This window comes from Prionailurus viverrinus, chromosome F2, assembly GCF_022837055.1.
Source record: "Prionailurus viverrinus isolate Anna chromosome F2, UM_Priviv_1.0, whole genome shotgun sequence".
In the NCBI taxonomy this organism is placed as follows: Eukaryota; Metazoa; Chordata; class Mammalia; order Carnivora; family Felidae; genus Prionailurus; species Prionailurus viverrinus.
Window position 1 is genome coordinate 13,731,441 of NC_062578.1, and position 24,713 is coordinate 13,756,153.

At 37.7% G+C, this 24,713-nt stretch overlaps 1 protein-coding gene across 1 annotated transcript in view; it reads left to right on the forward strand.

Annotated features, from left to right (window-relative positions):
* NKAIN3 (sodium/potassium transporting ATPase interacting 3) overlaps positions 1-24,713 on the forward strand; it is a 312,172-nt gene that overhangs the window by 19,775 nt on the left and 267,684 nt on the right. The window contains exons 2-5 of the mRNA XM_047841962.1: positions 988-1,140; positions 3,918-4,041; positions 5,110-5,247; positions 15,442-15,522. Of these exons, the coding sequence (XP_047697918.1) occupies positions 988-1,140; positions 3,918-4,041; positions 5,110-5,247; positions 15,442-15,522 (496 nt within the window). The remainder of the gene's footprint in view (positions 1-987; positions 1,141-3,917; positions 4,042-5,109; positions 5,248-15,441; positions 15,523-24,713) is intronic.

A 24,713-nucleotide genomic window follows, 5' to 3' on the forward strand; every position in this document is an offset into this window, starting at 1 on the left:
AAGAAAGAAGCTTGATAGATTAGAGAAAAAAGGGAAAGATAAAAAAAGAAAAAAAAAGGAAAATATGAATACAATGAAATAGAATACAATGAAATGATGGAAGTAAAATAGAATTCGAAAAAATACACAAAAGTATAAAATATAGTAGAAAAAAATAAAGAAAAATATTTTTAGTAAAAATGGAAAATAACAATAAATTTTATCTCTTTAGGTATTCAAGAATAAGAAAAGAAAAGGAAAAGAAAAAAAGTTGAATAGATGGCCCAGTGAACAGACTGAACTATGATTGAAATTCCATCAGTTTCCCTAGAAGTCAAACTATGAAGCACTTTGTCATCTGTAAACTAAGCAGGTGGAGAGATTTGTGGTGTTCCTGAAGAGCGAGTTTGGCCCAGTTGGGTGGGGCTTAGTGTAGCAGCTCCGTTCTCCACTAGATGGCACTGCTTAGCTTACAGAGGTGGATTGTTGTGGCACATGTAGATGTGTATGTTTATGTGTGGGAGGGGTCAAAATGGCATCACCCAGCTACCCAGTCTCTAGTATCAGAATTCTGTGCTCTCCCCTGCCAGCAATTGTGCACCCCTCCTTTGTCTCTGGCTTCCATCCTCTCCCCACTTTTACATTGTCCGCAACCAAGCCATCAGGTTGCCAGGCTGCACCTCCTTCCTGAGTTTTATCTCAGATGGGGCTGTGCTTCCCATCCCTCATTTCTGGGGGACTGCAACTTTGACACCTTCAGACCTTCTGGGGGAGGGTCTCATTGAGCAATGGCCAGGTGCTGCTCCCAACCCTCAGGAATGTTCACAGGACTGTGCTGCTGCTGATGCCCAGAGACTGTGGTTGGGTATCAGCCCACCCCAGAAAAAGTTCATGCAATTGTGTAGCAGCAGCGTTTCAGGGATTATGAGAAATCACAACACACATCTGGCACCAGGCTTCCCACTTAACATCCTTATTCCAGCACCAGTGAATGTGGTTGTTCTCCAGGGTCCGCTGGGACCATTGCCTGTGGGGTGGCTGCACAACCCCTACCAAATGTTCTCCCAGCAGGGGAACTGCCTCTCCCCCTGTGGCCCTTGGATCCCTCAGACCTTGCTTTCTGCTCCTGGAGATTTGCCCTTCCTATCAGAGCACCGCCAGGTATCGAGCTGCAGAGTTTCAGACTCTGAAAACGCCCTGCTTATAGAGTCTTGATGGAATTTAAACCCTCTCCTTTCTCCTTTTTCCCTTTTTTTGTTCAGTCCCTTGCATACACTTTCTTTTCTCTCCAGCTGTTTTCAGGCAGTGGGGGGGATGCTTTCCTGTACTCTCTCCCACCCCCCACCCCCTTCTCCATCCTCTCTCCACAAGCAAAAACAGCTTCCTGCCCTCTGCAGCTTCTCTCTCCCCCAGTTCACCCCTCTGCACCATGTACCTGCCGAGTCCTATAGTTCAGGTTGTGCAGATTGTTGTGTTCATCCTCAGATCAGTTTTCTCAGTGTGCAGGATGGTTAATGTTGGTCTGGCTGTATTTCATGGATGCAAGACACACAAAAAAACTTCCATTCCATTCCACCACTTGACCCCTCCTCCTGCTTCCAGTTGTTTTAATTTTTTTTTAACATTTATTTATTTTTGAGAGAGAGACAGACAGAGTTTGAGCAGGGGAGGGGCAGAGAGAGAGAGAGAGAGAGAGAGAGAGAGAGAGAGAGAGAGAATCTGAAGCAGGCTCCAGGCTCTGAGCTGTCAACACGGACTCTGATGCAGGAATCAGACTCACGAACCATGAAATCATGACCTGTGCTGAAGTTGGGTGCTTAACCAACTGAGCCACCCAGGTGCCCCTCCACAGTTGTTTTAAACTGATGACTGGCTGGTTTTTGCTTTCTCTGGAGTGTCTTATTGCTCTTATATCTTCTTGAATTCTATACATGTATTTAAACCTCAAATTCTTCAGATGTCTCGGTCATTCTTTTCTTTGCTATGGCGTCTCTGCAGATACCCTCTTTGAGCCTTCCATTCTTCAGCACTCATCAGGGCTGGGCGCTTTCCTTTCGTGTTGCACTGAAACATTTGATCACTTCCTTTCAGTGTCTTTCTGAATCAGAACCACTGTTTTCTAGGTGTCATATGCAGTGGTGTGTAGGTAATATTTAACAGTAGATTCTCCTAACAAACAAAACTCTTGATTTTTAGCATTTCCCAATGTCCATGTTGTATATATTGCCATAATGGTTGATGTCGGGTTCCCAGCTTGAGGTCACTGACCATGCATTTGGGAAGAGATTCACCCGATCTGCACTCCCAGGCCTGCTCCATTGATGAGAACTATTTTGACAGAGATATTTCTAATATAAACTCATTCTCTCTGAGCTAACAAAGCAACCTGGATCTCATTTAATTTCACTTAGTGGCCCTGGGTCATTATTATTAATGTCAAGCTCTAAGGCAGCAAGAGGTGTCTCTAGAGATTATGACATTTAGAGAGAAGATAGTTGCCTATAAACTAAATGACAAAATGGCTTAACATGGAAATTAGATAAAATAATTAAGTAAAAAATGCAGTGGTGTTTTGTTTATTTTTGAAGGGCTTTTTGTTGTTAGTTGACTTTTTAATTTTTTTATTATTATTTTTTTAACATTTATTTGTGAGAGACAGAGCACAAGCAGGGGAGGGGCAGAGAGAGAGGGAGACACAGAATCTGAAGCACACTCCTGGCTCTGAGCTGTCAGCACAGAGCCTGACACGGGGCTTGAACCCATGAATCATGAGATCATGACCTGAGCTGACGTCAGACACTTAACTGAATGCATCACCCAGGCACCCTGTTGGTTGACTTTTTAAAATACAACACAGTTGGCCCTTGAACAACACAGGGGTCAGGAACACCAACCCCCTACACAGTTGAAAATATCCAAATACAACTTTCGACTCACCTGAATTAAATACCAATAGCCTACTGTTGACTGAAAGCCTTACAATAACATAAACTATCAATCAGCACGTATTTGGTATGTTTTATGCACTCTAGAGAAAGAAAATGTTTTTAAGAAAATCATAAGAGAAAATGCATTTACAGTACCATACTGTACTTATCAAAAAGAATCCTCACGTAAGAACCCGTGCATTTCAAACCCTGTTCATTAACAGTCAGTTACTGAAACCTAGTTTTCATGGTTTGTATAGCTGTTATAGCTGCCTCTCTTTTAATCCTTGGTGTGATCCCCTCCTTGTTTAGATTTTCTTTTCTTTTTTTTTTTTTGCTGAACTTTTGTGTTCCTATTTCAAGCCACCATGAATCCATTTCTAAGTAAGTTATCCGAAAATAAATATTAATAGATATAGTGTCTCCACTAAAGAATGCAGATTTTCTAATATTTAAGCGCAGATTTCCTAATAAGTGGTGTTAATGCGGCTTCTCCTTCATTATATGTGTTTTCTTTAATATCATAAAAGAGAATGCTATCCATGCAGCTTCTGACAGAAAAGAAAATGGATTTTTCTCTGTTTGAAAAGTTCACTTTAAAGGTTTTTGTGATGCGCGACAGCTTTAAAATAGGGTTGCTTTTCAGAATAAATTGCCTGCAGCTGCTCTTCAGGGTTTCTTTTTTATCTGAGCACATCCATCCCGTTTGGACATAAAAAAAACTGCATATTTACATCACTGATGGGCCAATAAATAAAATGCTGCATTTTTAGGGGAAGGTTCCAGGGAACTAATTAGAGTCACAAGCAGACAAACAGGGTATTAAAAGCACGGTTCTACTTCTTACCTTGCTGTGATTATTTTGTGTTTTAGCCATTTCTGTGCATCTTCCCATTCATGAGAGCAGGGGATAGTGACAGATCACTTGATGATCAGGAAATACCCATGAAATGAATGTGGTTCTGGTGTGGTTGTCTTTCGGCATTTGCTCATTTCTCTTCTCCTCCACAGCTTGCTGAAGGTGAATTTTAACCAAGGTAAATTCAGCTTACTGGATGGAGGACATTTCTTTATGTCCAAGGAAATTAAAGCTATTCAGGCATACACCTGCCACATAACTAGAAAAATACCTAGGGTACCATTTTGATTTCAAATCTGCGGTTTCTAGGGCCATCAACATAACCAATTGTTGGATCATTTTATTAAAATTACTACTTTATCAAAGTAAATCCAGAAAAATGTCTGAAATGTATAAAATTAGTGTCCAAACGCAGCAGGTGGAACTATAAAAGTTTTAGATATAAAATACAATAAATATCACTTTTATATGATAATGACATTTTTGGCATTCACTAGACTATATGAAATTCATCTGTTTCATAAATCATACACAGATTATTTAAGTGTATATTTTATTACATTGTGTAATTGTTTAAAATGTAATTGTGTATAATGCAGATGTAATAAACCGTAGCATGTCTATGATTGTAATGTCCTGTAATTTTTATTTCCCTATTCAAAAAGGGTTTTACCTAATCTAAGATGAATTTCCATGTAGGTATATGATGGTAATAAATATGATTCAAAGGAATGATTTAACTTAGTTTTACATGGGAGCCTTGAGCCCAGAACTAAATAAATGAGAAAGCTTCATTTTGAAAAAGTGGTTGGTCATTATCGTCAATGACAGACTAATGAAAGCAAAGAAACCAAACAGATTTGGTAATTTGTGTTTCTTAAAGGAAGCCAGGGGTGAGTTGGAGACTTTGGGTTTTGTATTTTTCCCCCAAATCATACCAGTTCTAGCACTCAAGCTTGTAGCTATTTTTCCAAGTGTGTTATACTAAGCCAATCATTTTACTTAAAAAAATCAAGAACTGATATCATAGAATATGATATTCTAAAATATCTGCCTGGATCTTCTACTACAGAAAATGATTTAAGGAGTATATGTTGAGCTCTCCAGATAGGTTTAAAGTTTATTTTTACTTGAAGTCATAATCCTCTTAGTTATCTTAGTACATTTTCTGAGAGAAGTTGCATAAAACAGGACATGAAATGGGTATCACAACGGTAGTGATGATGACGTCCGTATGTGTGATTGAAACCAAATATGCAGACTTTTCTAGCTGTGTGATACATATTAAAATGGTGTGATTCTGCTTGGGTTAGAAGCTAATGGATTCTCTTTGCTTTATTTTAGCTCTCAGCGTTAGAGAGGCAAATCTTTGACTTCCTTGGCTTCCAGTGGGCACCAATTCTTGGAAATTTTCTACATATAATAGTCGTCATATTGGGTTTGTTTGGAACCATTCAGTACAGACCTCGATATATCGTGGTGGTAAGTCGTCTTTTTATCATAATAAATGCTTGTAGTAAATGCTACACATTTATAAATGCTTGTAATAAATGCTACAAAATTACTAACAGAAGATTAGATTAGATTAGATTAGATTAGATTAGATTAGATTAGATTCATCAAAAATGAATAAACATTAAAAATAAAAAGATATTTTAAAACAGGGTTTGGATAGAGTAGGTCTGTCTGTGATCCGGATGGCATGATGAGATATAAATGTGCATTAACTGTCATTTCTGGGACATATGTCACTATCCTGAAAAAGCAGACTTACCTAGCCATAACTGTTTACCATCTGATAACAATAATATCATTTAATTTTAGTTGATTTAGGATTTAGGACATTGTAAATGTTATTCAGTATTCAATACTCATCCCTGATGTATTTAATACTTTATATCACTGAACATTTCTCCATTTTGTTACGATAAATTTGAAATGTTAATTCCATACTCCCTACTATACCAAATACGGTCAGCACACCCTCCTTTGTAGGACAGTTTAAGGAAGTGTATGCTTTGTACCACAGTGGAATGGAAATTATTCACAGTAATTAGTTTTGTATGAAAAGAAGGCAGTATTTTAGGCTACATGTATAAGGTTGTGAGCAATAATAAGCATATATAAGTGATTGTAACTAGGAATAACATATCTAAAATGCTCGTTGAACCTGAATAAATAACACAGTGTTCAGTAGGACTAGTGAGTATTTTCTTGCAATGCAGTGACATTGCCTTACTAGAAGAAAACCATAGACTTAAACATATGCCATCTTTCAATCTTTATTTAATCTATGGAAAAAATAAAGCTACACATTTTTCTGTGAGTGCATTAATTCTCTATTTTTAATCTCAAAATTGGCTTTTTTGCACCTTTCACCATATCAAGGTGAATGTAGCTGGCCCACAGCCGACACTCTGCACTCAACATGGCTGCCCCGGGGGCATTAGGAGCATTTGATATCACTAAACCAGCTGCAGGGACCAAACAATGTCTGCTTTACTTTTCTTTCTGTATAATCTGCTAGAAGGGTATCTCATGAAGTTGGACTTGTAGTATAAAACACTTCAGTGTGCATAATATCAAACTATTATATTGGATTCTATCTTCCAGTTTGTTGCCACAAACACAGCACTTGTACTCAATACACACCTTTTATTTTATGATATTTTATTTATGATAATAATGAAGCCCACAGTCCTCGATGGCTGTGAAACCAGTGTCCTCTCTGGAATGAAGCTGTTGGTACACATTAATGGCATTATCTAGTCCTATTGATTGTACCCTCTAAATACTAGCTCTACACATTCGTCACACAGCTACTGCTTTGGATGAGGCCTCTGCTTTCTCTTTCCGGAATAGGGACTTCCTGCTTGCTTTCAGCCTTCCTACCTTCCAGTGTGTCCTTTGCACTTTTCCTAAATCACTGGCTTAAAACTCTTTGATAACTCTTAGCAGGATAAAATCTAAGAATATCCTTGGCTGACCACATGACCAAACACTGATCCCACAATCAATGTGTCCTCTCTCCTCTCCTTTCCTGCTCCCTTCTTCCCTACCTTCTTTTTTTTTTCTTTTAAGTTTTATTTATTTAAGTCATCTCCACACCCCACAGGAGGGCTCAAACTCACAACCCCAAGATCAAGAGTCACTTGCTCTTCTGACTGAGCCAGCGAGGTACCCCACTTCCCTTCTTTCTTAACTTCCTTTCTCCTTTATTTAATTAACTTATTTATTCAAACTCTATTTATTGGGTCTCTGCCATGCGTTTGGCATTGTATTAAGTATGGGCTACGTTGGTGATCAAATACGGACACATGTATTCTCTGCCATCTTGGGTACTTACCTTACATATTATCAAATAATCATCCAGGTAAATGGTAAATTGCAACTGTGACCAGTGTTACAAAGGAGCACACTGTGCCATGAGATGTATAATGGGGAAATGGGCTCTGCAGAAGTCACTGGGGAGCTGAGATCTGCAATGTGTGAATTCACCAGGGAAGAGGAAGACCGAAGTGTTGTGGGAAGAAGGCACTGCAGGGCACGTAGTAGGATGTCAATAGCAGTAGTTCCCATTCACTCATTAAACATTAATTGTGGCCCTACTAGACTTTGCTAGGGCTGGATACATAGAGAAGAAAGTAAACTACAGCATCCCTGTTCTCCAGGAACTCGTTATGCAAAGAATGGGGAGGCACCAGGTCCAGGGGTCTCTGGAGGTGATGAAAGGTCTTTGAATGAGTCATGAGAAGGATGATGGGGCTGAGCACTAGCCCCACCACAGGTGAAAGAGCAGAGAGTTTGTGCATTTCAGCACCATGCACCCTGCTCCTACCTGCTTCTCCAGCCTCTCACCCAGGTAGCCCTGCTCGTTTTTGAGCTCCAGCTACAGCAACGTTTTCTGTCTCTGGAGCACACTTCCCTCCTTCCAGGCACTTTAATAGTTAATCACTACTGTTGTGTGTCTTGAACATAGTTTACAATTCGTTCACATTTATGTCTTCCTAATAGGCAGCGTTCTTTGAGAATATGGAATGTAATAGATGCTCAATAAATACTTATTAATTGTTTTTCCCATGTAGTTCCTTACACATTCAGAGTCCATTCATGTTAGAACTGGCATCACTTCTTTCTCTGGTATCTTTTCTTTGCTTCCCTCTCTCCCAACTCCCTCTTGTGCATAGAAGGAGACAGATTTAGATCTTTAAGAATCTTCAAGATGGGAATGCAAGCTGGTGCAGCCACTCTGTAAAACAGTATGGAGGTTCCTCAAAAAACTAAAAATAGAACTACCCTACGACCCAGCAATTGCACTACTAGGCATTTATCCACGGGATACAGGTGTGCTGTTTCGAAGGGACACATGCACCCCAATGTTTATAGCAGCACTATCAACAATAGCCAAAGGATGGAAAGAGCCCAAATGTCCATCGGTGGATGAATGGATAAAGAAGATGTGGTATATATATACAATGGAGTATTACTTGGCAGTCAAATGAAATGCTGCCATTTGCAACTACGTGGATGGAACTGGAGGGTATTATGCTAAGTGAAATTAGTCAAAGAAAGACAAATATAATATGACTTCACTCATATGAGGACTTTAAGAGACAAAACCGATGAACATAAGGGAAGGGAAACAAAAATAATATAAAAACAGGGAGGAGGACAAAACAGAAGAGACTCATAAATATGGAGAACAAACTGAGGGTTGCTGGAGGGGTTGAGGGAGGGGGGATGGGCTAAATGGGTAAGAGGCACTAAGGAATCTACTCCTGAAATCATTGTTGCACTATATGCTAACTAATTTGGATGTAAATTAAAAAAATAAATAATTAAATTAAAATATAAAAAAGTAAAAAAAGAATCTTCCAAGAAAAACAATGCATGTTTTTGCTTGTGTTGATTTTCTCTTTTAATGCATATGCCAATCAAATTTCTATGATTTTTGTTGTTGTTGATGTTGTTGTTGTTGTTGTTGTCGTCGTCTTAGGAGAGAAAGAAAGTAATGAATTGGTGGGAAAGCCTTCTGTGCCAAAGATATCATTGGATTTAATTTTCACACATATCCTATGGGCATTTATTAGCATCCCTAATTTTACAGACAAGAAAAGAGTTAAGGAAGGTTAAGTGACCTACCCCAGGAACCCACATAGTAAGTGGCAGAAGTGAATGTGTATCTGCCTCACCTCTGTTATAGTTAGGTTTGTGAAGTTGCTTTATCATGATCATCATGATGCTTTGCTTTGCTTCACCACCATATTCTAGATGATATGGTGCCATTGTCAGTATAAATTTTAACATTGAAACTGATCCTGCCCTACCACCTCAGCTGATCGCAGAATATTGTTACCTGTGTGGGATTCCAGATTACCTCTTGTTCTAACATGGGTATAAATCGTCCATTTGGAAGAAGTGCCTGAAGAATCGTCAATCCAGGGTTACTGGGTGGTTCTGACTCGGTTGTGGCTCTGGTCACGATCTCACAGTGTGTGAGATCAGGTCCCACATTGGGCTCTGCACAGGCAGTGTGGAGCCTGCTTGTGATTCTCTCTCTCCCTCTGCCCCTCCCTTGCTTGTGCTCTCTCTCTGTCTCTCAAAATAAATATATAAACAATTTTTAAAAAGGAATCATTAATCCACAAACATAGAAACTCTGTTCAAAAAAAAGTGCCTTCAATGGGAAGATCATATTGTTACTGGGAGGGTGGCTACGCCATGTTATCTTCATTACGCCACAGGCAATTCGTCCCCGAGTTGTTCCCATGAATGCTTTGATTCGAATCTACCACCGGTGGTCTGGGGTTAATTCTGAAAAAGCCAGAAAATAAATCTGGCATATGTCACAGAGGTACACAGGTGTGTCTCGAGAGGCCCCAACTTTTCAGCGGCAGTGAGAGGAATCCTGGATCAGAAATTCACACACATTTTTCACTCAGCGGGGAAAGAGTTTTTGATTGTGGGAGATTTTCTCTCAAACTCACCTGCAGTATTCTTAGTATTAGCCCCCTTTATTGGCCAAAAAAAACACCAGTAATGCCAACTAAGTTTAATCCATTTCAAACTAAAATTTTTGGAACACTGAAACACAGATGGTAAGTTACTACCATTTCTGACATCAAAGAATCAAAGAATTTAAAGAATTGAAAGAATTAATCATGCTTATGAAAATGGTTATGGTCAAGGACCATACAAAACAAACTCTCCAGTGTCTATAGGCAAACTTCTAACTTCCGCGAATGGAACTCAGAACTCATTAAAACTGCTCCTTTGCTTATGCCCCACTCCCCCACCTCGCGCCAGCCATGCTTAATGATTGTGTTTTCCAAAGACCACATGCTGTTTCTTGCCTCCTCTGTTTGCACACTCTGTAATTTCTACCTGGAATGCCCTAGTCCCCTTACCCTCTTGGAAAACTCTAAAATAGTGCTTCCACCGAATGGTCACCTCTTAGGAGCCTTGCCTGAGCATCCCACTCCAGGATAAATGCCTCCTCCTGTGCTCTCATGGATCCTGGTGACACTTTCCACCCTTGTACACTGCACAGCTACAACCCTTGCTTCCAGGCCCATCTTATTTCATTCAACAGTGTTCTCCTGGCATGCCCATTGTTCCTATCCATTGCTGTGCTCTAGGTCTATCCTGGTATACATGAGGCTTTAAAGATGCTTAATAGCTGGGGCACCTGGGTAGCTCAGTTGGTTAAGCATCCAACTCTCGATTTCTGCTCTGGTCATGATGCCATGGCCTGGGATCAAGCCCTGTGTCAGGCTCCTCTCTCTCTATGGGGTACCTGGGTGGGTCAGTCGATTGAGAATTTGATATCAGCTCAGATCATGATCTCACAGCTCATGAGTTCAAGCCCCACATCGGGCTCTGTGCTGACAGCATGGAGCCTGGAGCCTGCTTCGGATTCTGTGTGTCTCTCTCTGTCTGCCCCTCCAGGGCTCATGCTCTCTCTCAAAAATAAACATGAAAAACAGAAGTTCTCTTTCTTTCTCCCTCTGCCCTTCCCTGCTCTCACTCTCTCTCTTTGTAAATATTTTTTAAAATATGTTTAATACTGTAATGAACAATTGATAAATGAATCAAAAGTTATTACATGAAATTATTTCATAGGATGGACTTGACATTGATTTCTTATCTCAGAACACACCAACAATAGTTCAATAAGAGAAACTGGCCTTTCCTGCCTTGTTGATCTCAATCTGAGCTTAGCTGAGGATTTACATGATAAAATGATATATGCTGCTCTGCCTGCACCTACCATTAGCTGACTTACTCCTCATCTTATTTTTCTCTAAGAAATATAATGTTATGGACTCCTGCTACCGTATTTGAGGAAGCTCCACAGCAAGGTGTGGTATCTATCTATCTATCTATCTATCTATCATCTATCTCTCTATATCTATATCTATATCTATATCTATGTATCTATATATAATTAGTGGATACCAAGGTCAGTTGTAGGGTTTGAATGTACCTTTTGTGTTTCTTTGACCCTAGACAATGAAGCAGAAAACATATTGTTCTGGAATCAGCTGAGAGTGTTAATTTTCTGGGGCGCCTGGGTGACTCAGTCACTTAAGCATCCGACTCTTGATTTCAGTTCAGGGCATGACCTCAAGGGTTCATGAGGGTTCAAGCCCTGTATCGGGCTCTGTGCTCCCAGTGTGGAGCCTGCTTGGTATTCTCTCTCCTCTCTCTCTGCACTTCCCCTGTGCATGCTCTCTCTCTCTGTCTCTCAAAGTAAATAAATAAATAAACATTAAAAAAAAGAGTGTCAATTTTCCTTTTAGTTGGTCCTATATTAAATCTCCTCCACCAATCTCCTCCACTATGAAGCCTTGGGACATTTATTTCCATTATTTGTACCATAGTTAACTTCATATGTAAAAGTCTGACTCAGGTTGTCTTTAAGAATTACATTATGTAATGTATGTGACTTGCTTAACATAACCTAACACAGAGTAAGTGCTTAGTAAATGATTGAGCTGTTAATATATCTTTTTTTTCTTTCTTTTTTTTTTTTTGGCTTTCACTCTGCTTTTTTAGCCATTAAAATGAAGAGATAGCACATAACTCTCTTAAAGTTCTTCTGGAGATGAATACTAAACTCTAGAAAGTGTTAGAGCAATGAGTTCACAAGAAACCTTTCTTTTTTAAATTATTAGTCTAACATATTGTACATAATACTGTATCTGATACAGTATTATACACAGATACACATGTGAATGAATGAATAAATGACCTTTCTGTCATTTGGAAAACAAGCTCAGGAAGTAAAAATAACTTATGTCATAAACTAATTCCTCAATGAGGAAGAAATAGGCTGCAAGACTTCCAAAATTCATTTCAAGCAAAAAACACTGAAATATCTTTGTAAAACCTTGAAATATCCAGGCTACTACTTAGAATAGATGGACATTTTTTTCATCTTACAGTCTTTGAATATGTAAATTAGGATTTAAAATATATTTACCCTGGGGCGCCTGGGTGGCTCAGTGGGTTAAACATCTGACTTCGACTCAGGTCATGATCTCATGGTTCACGAGTTCAAGCCTCACATCGGGCTCTGTTTTAACAGCTCAGAGCCTGGATCCTGCTTCAGATTCTGTCTCCCTCTCTCTCTGCCCATCCCTACTTGTACTCTGTCTCTCTCAAAAATAAACCAAACGTTAAAAAAATTTTTTTTAATATATGCAGCGAACATAAGCAAAATATAACAAATAAATAGGTAGATAATTATACAGAGTAATTTTTTATATATTGGGAAGTGGTTTTCTATACTGCAAGTATATGTGTCTGGATGTGAGAATATGGGCATACTTCATGATAACCAAAAGGTATTTCTTAAAAATGGAGTCTTATCTTTTTTTTATTCCTGTTTGCATTGATTGTAAATAAAATAACCTATGTCAAAAAGAATACATATGTTGTCCTAATACTTCCTGCCTAGGTAAATGCCTATGGATATGTTTGTATTGCTAGAAACTTCTTTCTCTTTATCTCTATGTACGGACTTGCATCTCGGACTTGAGATATGTAGTTTTCATCTCATAACAGTCCAACGTTCAGTCATACAAACAATCTTTGTTGTCAACAAACCAATATATTAGAAGAAAGACGCTTACAATATTGTTTTTAAAAACCATGAACTTCGTATCACATGTAACACATCAGTTGCAAAACACAAAAGAAATTGTTATTCAAAAACATTGCCAGTGGCCTCATTATATAAATGACATAAATTTTTAGAAAACCGATAATTTGGTGAACTGGTCATTTTATAAGTTGCAAAATTTGGTGAAGTGTTAACTTGCAAATTATTCCGTAGTCCTTTTCCTAAAACCCTTTTGAAATGAAGCCTATCATGTAATACTTAGCTCAGCTCTGGAGTCAGACTGTGAGAGTTCCTCTCCCAATTATGACACTAAGTAGGTGATCAAAAGATTACTCTCTTCCTGGGTTTAGTGTGATGACTGAATAACGTGATCTGTATCAACTGCTTAGCATGGTACCAGGAACATAGAAAGTGCTTAACACAGTACCAGGAACATAGAAAGCAGCAGAATAATAACTCATGTTATTGTTAGGGAATTTAGCAGCAGACACTTGGAGCCTACTCAGCCTGGTAATTTTATCTTTGAGAGTTCACAAATGACATCAGTGGTACAACTTGTGAGAGGTCCTGAATACACTTCTGTCACTGAGTTTGTGCCGTGATGTTAAAGTAGATTGGTTTTATTATGCATTCGTTATAACTATGGGTGGATTGTCTTTTCTAAAAGAATACTTATGGGCTTAAATTTGCCTTCCTAATAATTAAGAATCGTATGGTTTTGCAGTTAATTTTGTTTATTTCCTTATGTTAGCCTTACTTTCTTTTATGCCCTTTCCTTAACCTTTGTGTCATTGGCTTTTTTCTCATGACTTAGTGGTTTGCACTGCTCTCTCATTCTAATTGACTCATAATTAGATTAATTTAGAATGAAAAATGTAGATACCAGTGACCATCTTAAATTAGCAGCAGCTTTGAAATTTGTTATGGTTATTGTGACTTGATCAGTTTGCAAAAAATATACATTGAGGATGAAGTTTAGCTATTTTCAATAGTCATGGAACTATTTTTGCGGTTTTTAAAAGTGTATTTCAATGTACTTGGCACATTTTTAAAACTGCCTAAAGTCATTCATACCGGAAGACTTTATTAACAGAAGATATTGTCAGCATCAACAATATCTACAAATGCTAAAAGCCTCACTATATATTTTAATTTGTGTTAATATTTGAACATATTTGCCACCTTTTCTAAATTTTCAGTGATTTTGGACCCCCTTAACTCATAATTATAATTGTATTATTCTTAAAACAAACAAACAACAACAAGAAAAACCTCCTCTCCAGAAAGAAAAAAAGATGTATGGGATGTGACATCAAATGTATCCAATTAGAAAGCTACACAACTACGTGAGATTATTTTGAAAGCCTTTTAAAAATCATAAATGACAGACACAAAATATAAATTAAATTTTGCAAGTAGTGACAGGCTTCTGATAAGGTTTCTAATAGGAGCGTGGCTATTTTACACAGTGTTTAATCTTCATAATTGTGTTACTTGACACAGCATAGAATAAGTTACTTAGGTGATTTCAATATTTATTTTCATTTGACAATAGCATGGGATGATTAAAATCACTGTAGAAAGCAATAATTTAATCAGTATGTCGACTGAAGGAATTAACAGCGTATAGGCTTTTGTGGTAAAGTAAAATGAATGAGAAAAGCATTGTGTTGTGTTCCCACGGTAAATTCCATCCTCAGTCATCCAAGCTAATTCTATGTCAATTCTAGATTTCAGTTTCTTCATCAGTAACCAGGTGGTTTGTACCCTAAGACCCTCTGCACTGATGAGTCTTGATCTAAGGCTACCTTAATTCAGACTCACCAGTACTCTCAGAGAAGGCATTTCTTAATACATAATACATTGATAAAACCAATCAGTCAGTAAGGCAAGCATGTTTAGAGTTTGTTGGATGTGATTGGAAGGTATTTTCCTATTATGGAAATCTGTTGTTTATTTGCTCATTCTTAACCATATTTATTAATTTTGGGTTTTTTTTCAAATATTTTAGCGGTCATATCTAACATAATTGTGTTGGAGGCACAGACACGCTACTCATAGTAAAATAGTTCAACAGGAAAGTGTGTTCATTTTACTCCCTACATCCATTTTCAAACATGCTCTTCATTCGGGGGTATGTAAGTGCTGAGTTTTGACTAACATTTCCTAAAAATTTGACAGGTTAATATTATAACTAAAAGATAGATAGATAACCCACAGAAAATTTGCATAATTGTATTCCCTGGAAAAGCTAATACTCAGAAAACAGAAATCAAGTCAGCTCATGGATTTAACTTTATCTGCAGGCCAGCAGAGCACTTTAAAAATAAATCTAGCCTTATTGGCATCTACTGAAAGCCGTAGAAACTATTGGATTTTTAATTTCCAGATCTTAGGGGACCTCATAAGGAGTAGTCTTTTCTGAGCACGCCCTGCTTCTTCCCAGAAGACTTAGACTTATTGACATTTTTATTATTGATTTATTTAGTATACATGCCTTTCATCTCTACATTTTTTTCTCTTTCTCCCCCTTCCCCCCTTCTCTCTAGTACACAGTATGGACTGCCCTCTGGGTCACCTGGAATGTGTTCATTATCTGCTTTTATTTGGAAGTAGGTGGGCTCTCTAAGGTAAGTTTATCATGCTTTTAAAGTACACTTTAAAAAGAGAACACTAATAAATAATTATTATGACCATATATATGTATATGTATATCTATATATCAAGACAGAGAGAGAAATCTAAGTAACATTACAAATGGAATACTAATCAAAAATCAGTTTGGATACTGATCAGGAAAGAGTGATCTTAGAAGCGCGTTAATTTAATGAAACTCCACAACTGTAGCTTTCTGGTTTGGTCTGTTAAGCTGTGGTAGAACCCAGCTTCTAGTGTATCCTCATGTCCTGTTGAAAAAGGCCTAATGTCATGGTGACAAAAGCCCCAAATGTTAATCGAACAATGTTTTTGAACATTCTTGTATTTAAAGTGGAAAGGGGGGATTGATGAAAATGTTGACGTAACAGATATGAATAGCAATCTGCTATCTTTGCTTGAATATTGATTGTGGGGGAAAAAAAAGTTTGACAAAGGCTAAAATCCTTACATGTCAAGTGGAGGATACATTTCCTAACTACTAAACACGTCTTGAAATTCTGGTTAAGTAGAAGAGAGCTGTCTCCACGCAACATGATACCAATGTTATTTCTGTATAAAACTAGTGTCAATCGAGCACACATTTTTCACTATGACTCCTACAGAAACATCTTTTGATTGCCATCCAAATGGAAGAGCATCTTGGGTGAAGCTTCTAGCTGTGTTTCTCAAACATGTGTTTCATAAACCAGAACAATTTTTACTTGTAGAAATCATAGAGAGGGAATGTAACCGTATAATTACAAAAAGAATGAGAAAGCTGTATCTTTTTTTCAATTTCTCATTATCAACTCTATTAACTTGTTCTATTATATCATAGTTTGAAATCTTATGAATAACATAATGGTCTTCTACCAGCATTTGTGGTTATAGATCTTAGAAAATTTGCACTGACCAGCAGACTCTTAAAGTTGTCAGGCTCCACTGAAGATCCATATGGTAACAAAGACTTTTGTTACCCTGAAGGGTTTTCCCCCCGGAACCTCCAGAAGTGGTTAGTCTTTATTCTACATACACTGTGATAACCTTATAATTAGAACTTGTCATCATTTTCTCACGTTGGCAAATGTATTCGGGAGCCAGAAGTGACATTTCTAATACTGACTTTTATACAAATGCACAAGCATCTACCTTTAATATTTGTGCCATTAATCACATTTTACCTCTAATTTTTAAGACAGAAAAAAGTATTTAAATCAGTGCCCAGTTATCTTCTATAGCATGCAGATTATAAAGTAATTTTAAAATGCAAATTTTATGAATATAATAATTGTGAATAATAAGGTAAGCAGAGCATTTTTCCAACCATGGCATTTTGTATCTTATAATTTGGTCTATTTAAATCATTAGCGGGTAGTAATTCTCTTCTATTTGCTTCCATATAAACTGATTTTTGAGGGGAAAAAATAGACCAGAAGAAATGTGTCTTATGGAATTGGCATCATGATGTGCTAAAAGAAAACTGAATTTTAAATCCTAAGTCTTTCATTCAACTCTTGTCTTTAACAATTATTAACTATGGGCCCTTAGGCAAATCATTTAACCATGCTAAATCTCTGTCACACATAAAAATAGGACCAGCTCTGCCAATTGAGCATTGTTTTAAGCTCATCATTTATGGTAACTCAGGTAAGCTTCAAAACAACGCTATGGATTGATAAAAAGATAATATTAGCACCTGTTGGTTCCATACAAGTGTGTTTTCGCTCCTCTGTTCAAGGTTACTTTTGTGAACTGCTTTTTGTGACTGCGTTTCTAATATCAGTATGCCTGTCAGGGTTTTTTTCTTTCTCATTTCTTCGGGTGCAAGGTTAAAAGCGATGTATGTACTAGTCCCGGTGACTCATTTTATTACCCATTCAAATGGCGTTAGGCAGTCAACCAAGTATCCTAGGTCGTTAGAAGGATAGATGACTCCAAAATGAACATCCTAAAGATTTTCTGTTGTTCTCCTTCTATTAACTGCCTCAAAGGCTGGTAACATTTCCCTAGTTAGCCACAGTTTAGCCTCCGTTGCAATATGTAGGACATCTATCCTGAAAAATAGAGACGAGTTAAGGACCCTTGAGAAACGCAAGCACCACTGCTACCCTTCCAGATTGGACTCCAGTTTTTATAAGAACTTTCTTGTCCCTGTGTGCTGGTATATACTTTCTAGAGCTCTCCATTTCTTGCTAGTTCATGAAGGCGTTTCGTGGCATTACTCACTGGGATAGATTAAATAGAGGTCTTCTTTCACCTTGATTTTTCCCCAAAAATATCCACTCTAAAATAAGGAATCTTTTCCCCAAAACTGGGTTCAGATGAATTTCCACAATATCTCTACCCGGTGTTATTCCAGTGACAGGAACCACCTAGCCATTCTCATTAACTACTAGAGCATGTTATTGTGCGCATGAACCATCATCCATCTGGCCTGTTATGATTCTTGATTCCAGCATCCAGACATTCCTTTCCTTTTCACTCCATCTGCCAACCAGCTCTGGATCATGTGTTTGTCCCTGGTCTTGAGGGTCCTGATTCTCCTCAGATCTTCCAGAACTTGAAGGAAATGGATGTATTGTTTACAGGGAATGCATACATGTATGGTGAGGTCAGGGATGATTGTGGGTCTGCGTTTACATTATCTCCTGGAGCTTCGGTTTCCTTTTGAGGAAAACCACAGCACTGTTTTTACTTTAAATAAGATAATACATATAAAGGACTTAGGATCTTGGCATAGAATGAGGTTTCTGTAAATAGTCGTTCTCATAATTGCCATCAACATCATGTTTATTATTATTGAAGAAATTAGCAGACATCATGATTCTCATCCTGAAACCTTAGGGACATATTATTACTATGTGAGGAGCTGTGAAGGGGAGAAAATGTAGGACTGAATGACTTGTTTACAAAATATATGTACCAGTCCCTTGTGGTGGGACTTCTGACCTGCATATTAGCTTCACAGCTGTAACACTATTGATTAAATCCTTTTCTTCAACACGTAAATGGCTTTTTTGAAATACTTCTGCAGCTAGATTCTCCCTGTGTCCCTACTGTTCCCCCTAGGAGAACTTTATGCATCTTTGGAAGTCTCCACGGCTGTTTTTCTGCCATACTTTAAGATCACCCAGGGCACAATTAATAAGTTATTGCTGCTTCTTTGGAAGTTGCAAGACTTGAAATCATTTTTTCCACCCTAGGAATACATTCAGAATATAAATATTAAAACTCAACTCATTTGCTACATTTAAAGAGACTAAAAAATAAGTTATGTTGAGAACTCAGGTTGTACTTTCTTTGTAATTCCAAAGGAGTTTACGCTAATGTCTTATGCCAAATTTTGGATTACTCTAAATTGTACAAACTTTCAGCTAATATTTCTTTTATTCAACTCTTCTCAAATGTGTAAGTGGTCCTAGCGAATTTTGAGTGGGTCCCATTCTCATAAAATTCAGAATGTGTATAAATGACATAATTTAGACATAAAGTGAATATAAACAAATTGTATGAAGATTTATCTTATTAATCATGTGCTTTGATCAAGGGCCTTTCAAAAACTTATAAACAGGGCATGGAAGAGAGAGAGAGCCTAAACTTTACTGATTTTTACTCTGTATAGATGCTTTATATTACCTTCACATAGAAGGAAAACCTACCTTCATTTGTTTCTCTATATCGTGTTCTAATGACTGCACTTTTTTCCATCATGACCTGATGTATAGGTGTTTTGATTCTTAAGGAAATTTAAACCATTTCCCCAAATGGCAGTAATAGCACACTTTGTATTATTTTTTTTTTTTTACTTAAATTGTCACCATTCGCTCATAAGTGTCCTCTTCTTTTGTGAGCTTCTTCCACTGAATATTTCACCTGAGCAGCCAGGCAAGATCAATGAGATAATTCTTCTTTTCAAGGCTCACTCTTATTACCTAGCCTGAATTGTTCTTCTGTGCTTACTGGAAAAATTCTCTTTCTTGCCCGAGATTCATTTTCCTTCAAGGTTGAATTCTTCCACTAACTTTGGCTTTGGACAGGCACTTTCAAGTAGAAAACTTTTAGAGTCAATTCAGAGTTATGTACAGGAGCAATTGCTTAGGAAACAGAACTTCACTTTCCTGTGCCTGCTTACAATCTATCCATTATTTTTTATAAACAGCCAAAATATTGTCTCAAAGAATTCTTTTTCTTCTGGCAGTTTCAAACTAACTGATGACAGTTTCAAACTAAATCAGTGATGTACAGTATATTTCTTTTGTACTTAAGCAAATACAACATACTGAATCTAGCAATGAATATTAAATTTACATTTATCTTTTCCTTTTCATGATCTCTTCCTACCTGGACATTTTGCAAAACGAATCTTGAAATACGATGTTTACAGAGGGGTGAAGCTAGGGCACGAAATATCTTTATTTGAGAATAATGTGGCAGCAAATGATACAATAGAATCCTAGAAACCCAGCAAAATTATGTCTACATTTGGAACTGCCAGAATGGTATATCCTGTTTGGTATATCGGGAAGTAAATGTCATATCTATATCAATGAAACACTTTGGGAAAATGCATAAACTCTCTCAGCTCACTAGAATAACAAAATATTTCAGGATCTGAATTAATATATTGTTACATACTTACCCTGCTATCCCGAAAGAATGTTTTTGTCTGTAATATCGGCCAGGGGGATGTGGAGGCGGTGGGGGATATCTATCCTGTTATTAAGGATTAATAAAGGAAGAATCATCACAGTCTACTTCCAGGCATTAAATTGATAAAAGACTCAAAGACTTGCAGATGTTTATTTTCATGGTTGGTTCCTTATGTCTGGTTCATCTTTTATGTCTAAACTCTTTTTTTCCAAAATAATACAATTCTGTCCTTTAAAAAAAATAGCAAAGCAGCATAAGTATAGGTATGCATTTCTTATTCCAAAAGACTTAAACTACACTTTTTCCTTTGATGTTGATCTAAGTGAACACAACTTCTTAAAACAGCATCTTCAGTGTCCTTCCTTGTATGGGAGGATCATTGTTTTCCTCTCTGGCTCCATTTCCACGTAAAGAAAACGATAACCACGTTTAAACTTAGTATTCCGTTTTTCACAAATTGTATCAAATGCGAATATTTTGAAAACAGTTGCTCTAAATTTATAATTTGCCACTCTGTTAGAGTCCAATGACACATACAAACCATAACAAACTACTAAATAAATGTTGCAGGGTGGGTAGTGTTAGGAGTTTGTAATCAGAAATTTATGAGATAATCCTATGCCCTTCCGTAAGGGTTCAAATAGGTTTTTTTTCCTAAAAAGGAGATGAATATATCATTATATCAACAGTAGCTCTGTTTATTGCAGTATGATTAGAGTAGCTGTGTGGAACAAGGCCCATGCAAATATAAATGAAAAACTACACAGAAATTTGTCATCTCTATTGTTTATGTTTTATAATTTATTCTTCTTATAGGGAAATATGCCTGAGATCAATTTTCGAAGAAGGGTAAACATGGTACCTGTAGATCTAGTTTATTGTCTCAACTCATTGGATTTTTATTAGGAAATAGTTGTATTTCTTTAGAATAAATGCCCTCTCAACTATTTTGTCTCAAACCCTATTTCCAGTCCTTATTATATTCTGTACAGATTCTGTAGCAGATTCGGTTGTTAAAAATTAGTCTCATGTCTGATTCAAATCTGTTCTCCCCTCACCAGAACTGGCCATGCTTACGGCCTTCACATACCGCGCCCCTCCTCCCCCACTCCTCCCTTCTTGTGACTCTGCCCCTCTGGGAGAGGAGACAGGAAGTAGTCAACTTCTTGTATAGCCAACCTATAGCTGATGGTGAAGGTTGCAAAGATTGCTGACCTCATGCTGACCTTCATGTTTCCAGATTTTACTAGTGGCCTCTGCTGATGTGACAATCTTCAAATATGCCTAATTCTTCTGAAATTCGATTAAATGATATTTATTTTTAATAAATCTATAATTATTCCAATAGATGTAATTTGTTAAGCAAATGCTTACATAAGCCATTCTGAGTTGACCATGCCTACTGAATTTCCATGTAGCCATTATTTTCAAGAAAATTTTGGTGCTGCAAAGAAATCACACTTTTACAGCTTATACTCAAATGCTTTGCCAGGTTTTTAACAACTGTTTAAAGTAGCTGCTGCAGAATTTTTGATGCAGTCAGTTGAACATAAGACCATTTTAGAACAACGTATAGAATGAATAGAACATGAGTAAATGCCATTAAGATTTTGGATTTTCTTGCTGTGATGTTAATTAGTTTGTTTTGAAGACACGATCTCTTTGTTAAGAAATGTCAATTAAGAATACAATCTTGGTGATGAAGAATTTCAGGTGACATTTGCAGTGTTCACAAGATTAAAAAGAGAGCCTGATTAGTTGCATTTGTTTACTATTTAAAACCAGAATAGCAGCATATACCATGGTGTAGTTTTATAAAATAAAATAGCACCACACAGCCCAATTATAACCAATGAACATTAAGCTGAAGGGCCCCATACACACAGAAGAGCCTACGATAACAATTGCTCAACACCACTCTCAGATGAAGGCAATGACAAGTCATTTACATGCTTTGTATCAAGGTTTCCTATGTAGCCTGTGGGGGGTGAGAGGAGGGAATCACAGATAACAGTGATAATATCTAAAAAGTTCTCTTTGCACAGAAAAAGTTTCTCTTGTGCTTTGATGGTATGAGGAATTATGGGTGTGCAGCCTCAGACTGATCGGGTCTTGAACACAGATGGCCCTAAAAGTATCTGTTCATTGATTTGTCATGGCAGCCACTGGAAGCCCAGTGTTGTCCCACCAGCTGCCATAGCACAAGAGTTCTGGATCCCTGGCTCAGAAAGGATAAGCTTGAGAATGCAAGATGAACAGAATGATAAGGGAATCAAGCCAGATATATAGAAGATGTGAAAAATGATTGGCCAAGAGATTAGTGTCAAAGATGAGAAGTAGGAAGGGAGGTATGTTTTGCTTTCTCTTGACCCAGGTTGTGCTAACAGAATGACAATTCAGAAATCCTTGTAATGACATGCCCTTTGGTGTGAAAGTCCTTACAAGTCATGTCTGCCCACCAGCAGGGCTGACTGGGATGTTGGCTGCAGCATGCACCTGCCCATGGAAAAGAGTCAGGAGGCATGAACGATTTCAGCCCTCCTTGTCCTCTCTGGGGACTGACAGAGAGGAGAACAGAGAAAAAGTTCCCGGAGCAAAGACTGCCCAGAAGATGAGGCAGAACTGGCTGTCTGCACAGATTGCAGAACAGAGGCACAGGAAGACAGAATGACAAGGGCATGAGAAACAAGCATCCGAGTGTCTGGTAATCAAGGATGAGGCTGTATCTCTTACACCCTTTGGAAGTTCTCAGCATTAATCACCCTTTGCCTGTTTCCTGACTTAAAAATAACAGAAGTGGGCTGCCTGGGTGGCTCAGTCAGTTAAGCGTCCGACTCTGGATTTCGGCTCAGTTCATGATCTCATGGTTCATGAGTTCATCCCCCACATCAGGCTATGTGCTGACAGTGTGGAGCCTGCTTGGGATTCTCTTTCTATCCCTCTCTTTCTGCCTCTCCCCAGCTTGCTCTTTATCTCTCTCTCTCTCAAAGTGAATAGGTAAAAACTTTTTTAAATTTTTTAAAAAAGAAAGAAGAACAAGTACAGTGAAATACAATATCCAGTTGTGTTGATAGGAATCCTTAGTGCTCTTGTGTGCTAAAATAGGCACATGGAAGCATCTAGCACTCTGGACAACCTGAAAGGTTGGCTCTTTGGGGGACTTTCAGTTTACTACAAGAACCAGAGAGAATATTTCATATTCAAATAAATAATAAAGCTAAAGGAAAGACATTAAAGAAGTAATTCTACTTTGTTCTTGTAGAAGCTGGTTTGACTCAAGCTTTCTTATTTATGGAATCTGTAGCTCTTAATTTCCTCAAAGTATAGAAACTTTAAAAGCATCCATTTCTAAGATGAAAATTAGATGGACAAAAATTGAAGGAAATGTAGATAACTGAAAAGATAAAGGAAGGATATCCATTTGTTAAATTAATTGACAAATGGGAAATCAACTTCTATGAAAATCATATCATTTTCCTAATTTTCTAGTTTTTCAACTGTGTTCATCTAATTATGCTCTTGTTAAACAAATGGTGGCTAAAGTTTCTGGCTACCTTCCATTATCTATTCTCTCCTCTTCTGATGAAGAGCCAGGGAAAACCTTGCTTTCATTTGAGACAGAAGTGCATTTCTTTGTGTCTGTAAGAGTAGGTGTGGTCCTGTAAGTTCTGGTCACTGAGATGTAAGTGGAAGAATTATCAGGACTTCTGGGAAAGCTGCTAAGAAACTAATTCAGTTTAGAAGCAGACCCAAACTTAGTGATTTAAAGAATACAAATCCTGGGGCTCCTGGGTGGCTCAGTTGGTTAGGCATCCGACTTCGGCTCAGGTCATGATCTCGTGGTCTGTGAGTTCCAGCCCCGTGTGGGGATCTGTGCTGACAGCTCAGAGCCAGGAGCCTGCTTCAGATTCTGTGTCTCCCTCTCTCTCTGCCCCTCCCCTGCTCGTCCTCTCTCTCTCTCTCTCTCAAAAATAAATAAAAACATTAAAAAAAATTTTTGAAAGAATACAAATCTTACACTTAATACAAATCTTACACTTCCTCTGTAGGTCAGAAATCCTACATGAGTCCCACTGGGCTAAAATCAAGATGTCAGATGGCTACTGTACAAAACAACACTAAAAATAGAACTATGTGGTCCAGCAATTCCACATTTTGGAATATATCTGAATGAAATGAAATCACTGTGTCAGACATATCTGCATCCCCATGTTCATTGCAGTATATAAATAAGTAGTATAAATATTATATCTCATGTCAAGACATGAAAACAGCCTATGTGTCCACTAACAGATGAATGGCTAAAGAGAATGTGATATATGTATGTATGTATTTGATGTGTGTACACACACATATACACACGCTGGAATATCATTCAGCCATGAAAAAAAGGAGGAAGTCTTGCCATTTGTGACAACAAGGATGGACCTTGAGGGCATGGTGCTAAGTGAAATAAGTCAGACAAAGAAAGACAAATACTATATGATCTCACTTACATGTGGGGTCTAAGAAGAGCAAACTCATAGATACAGAG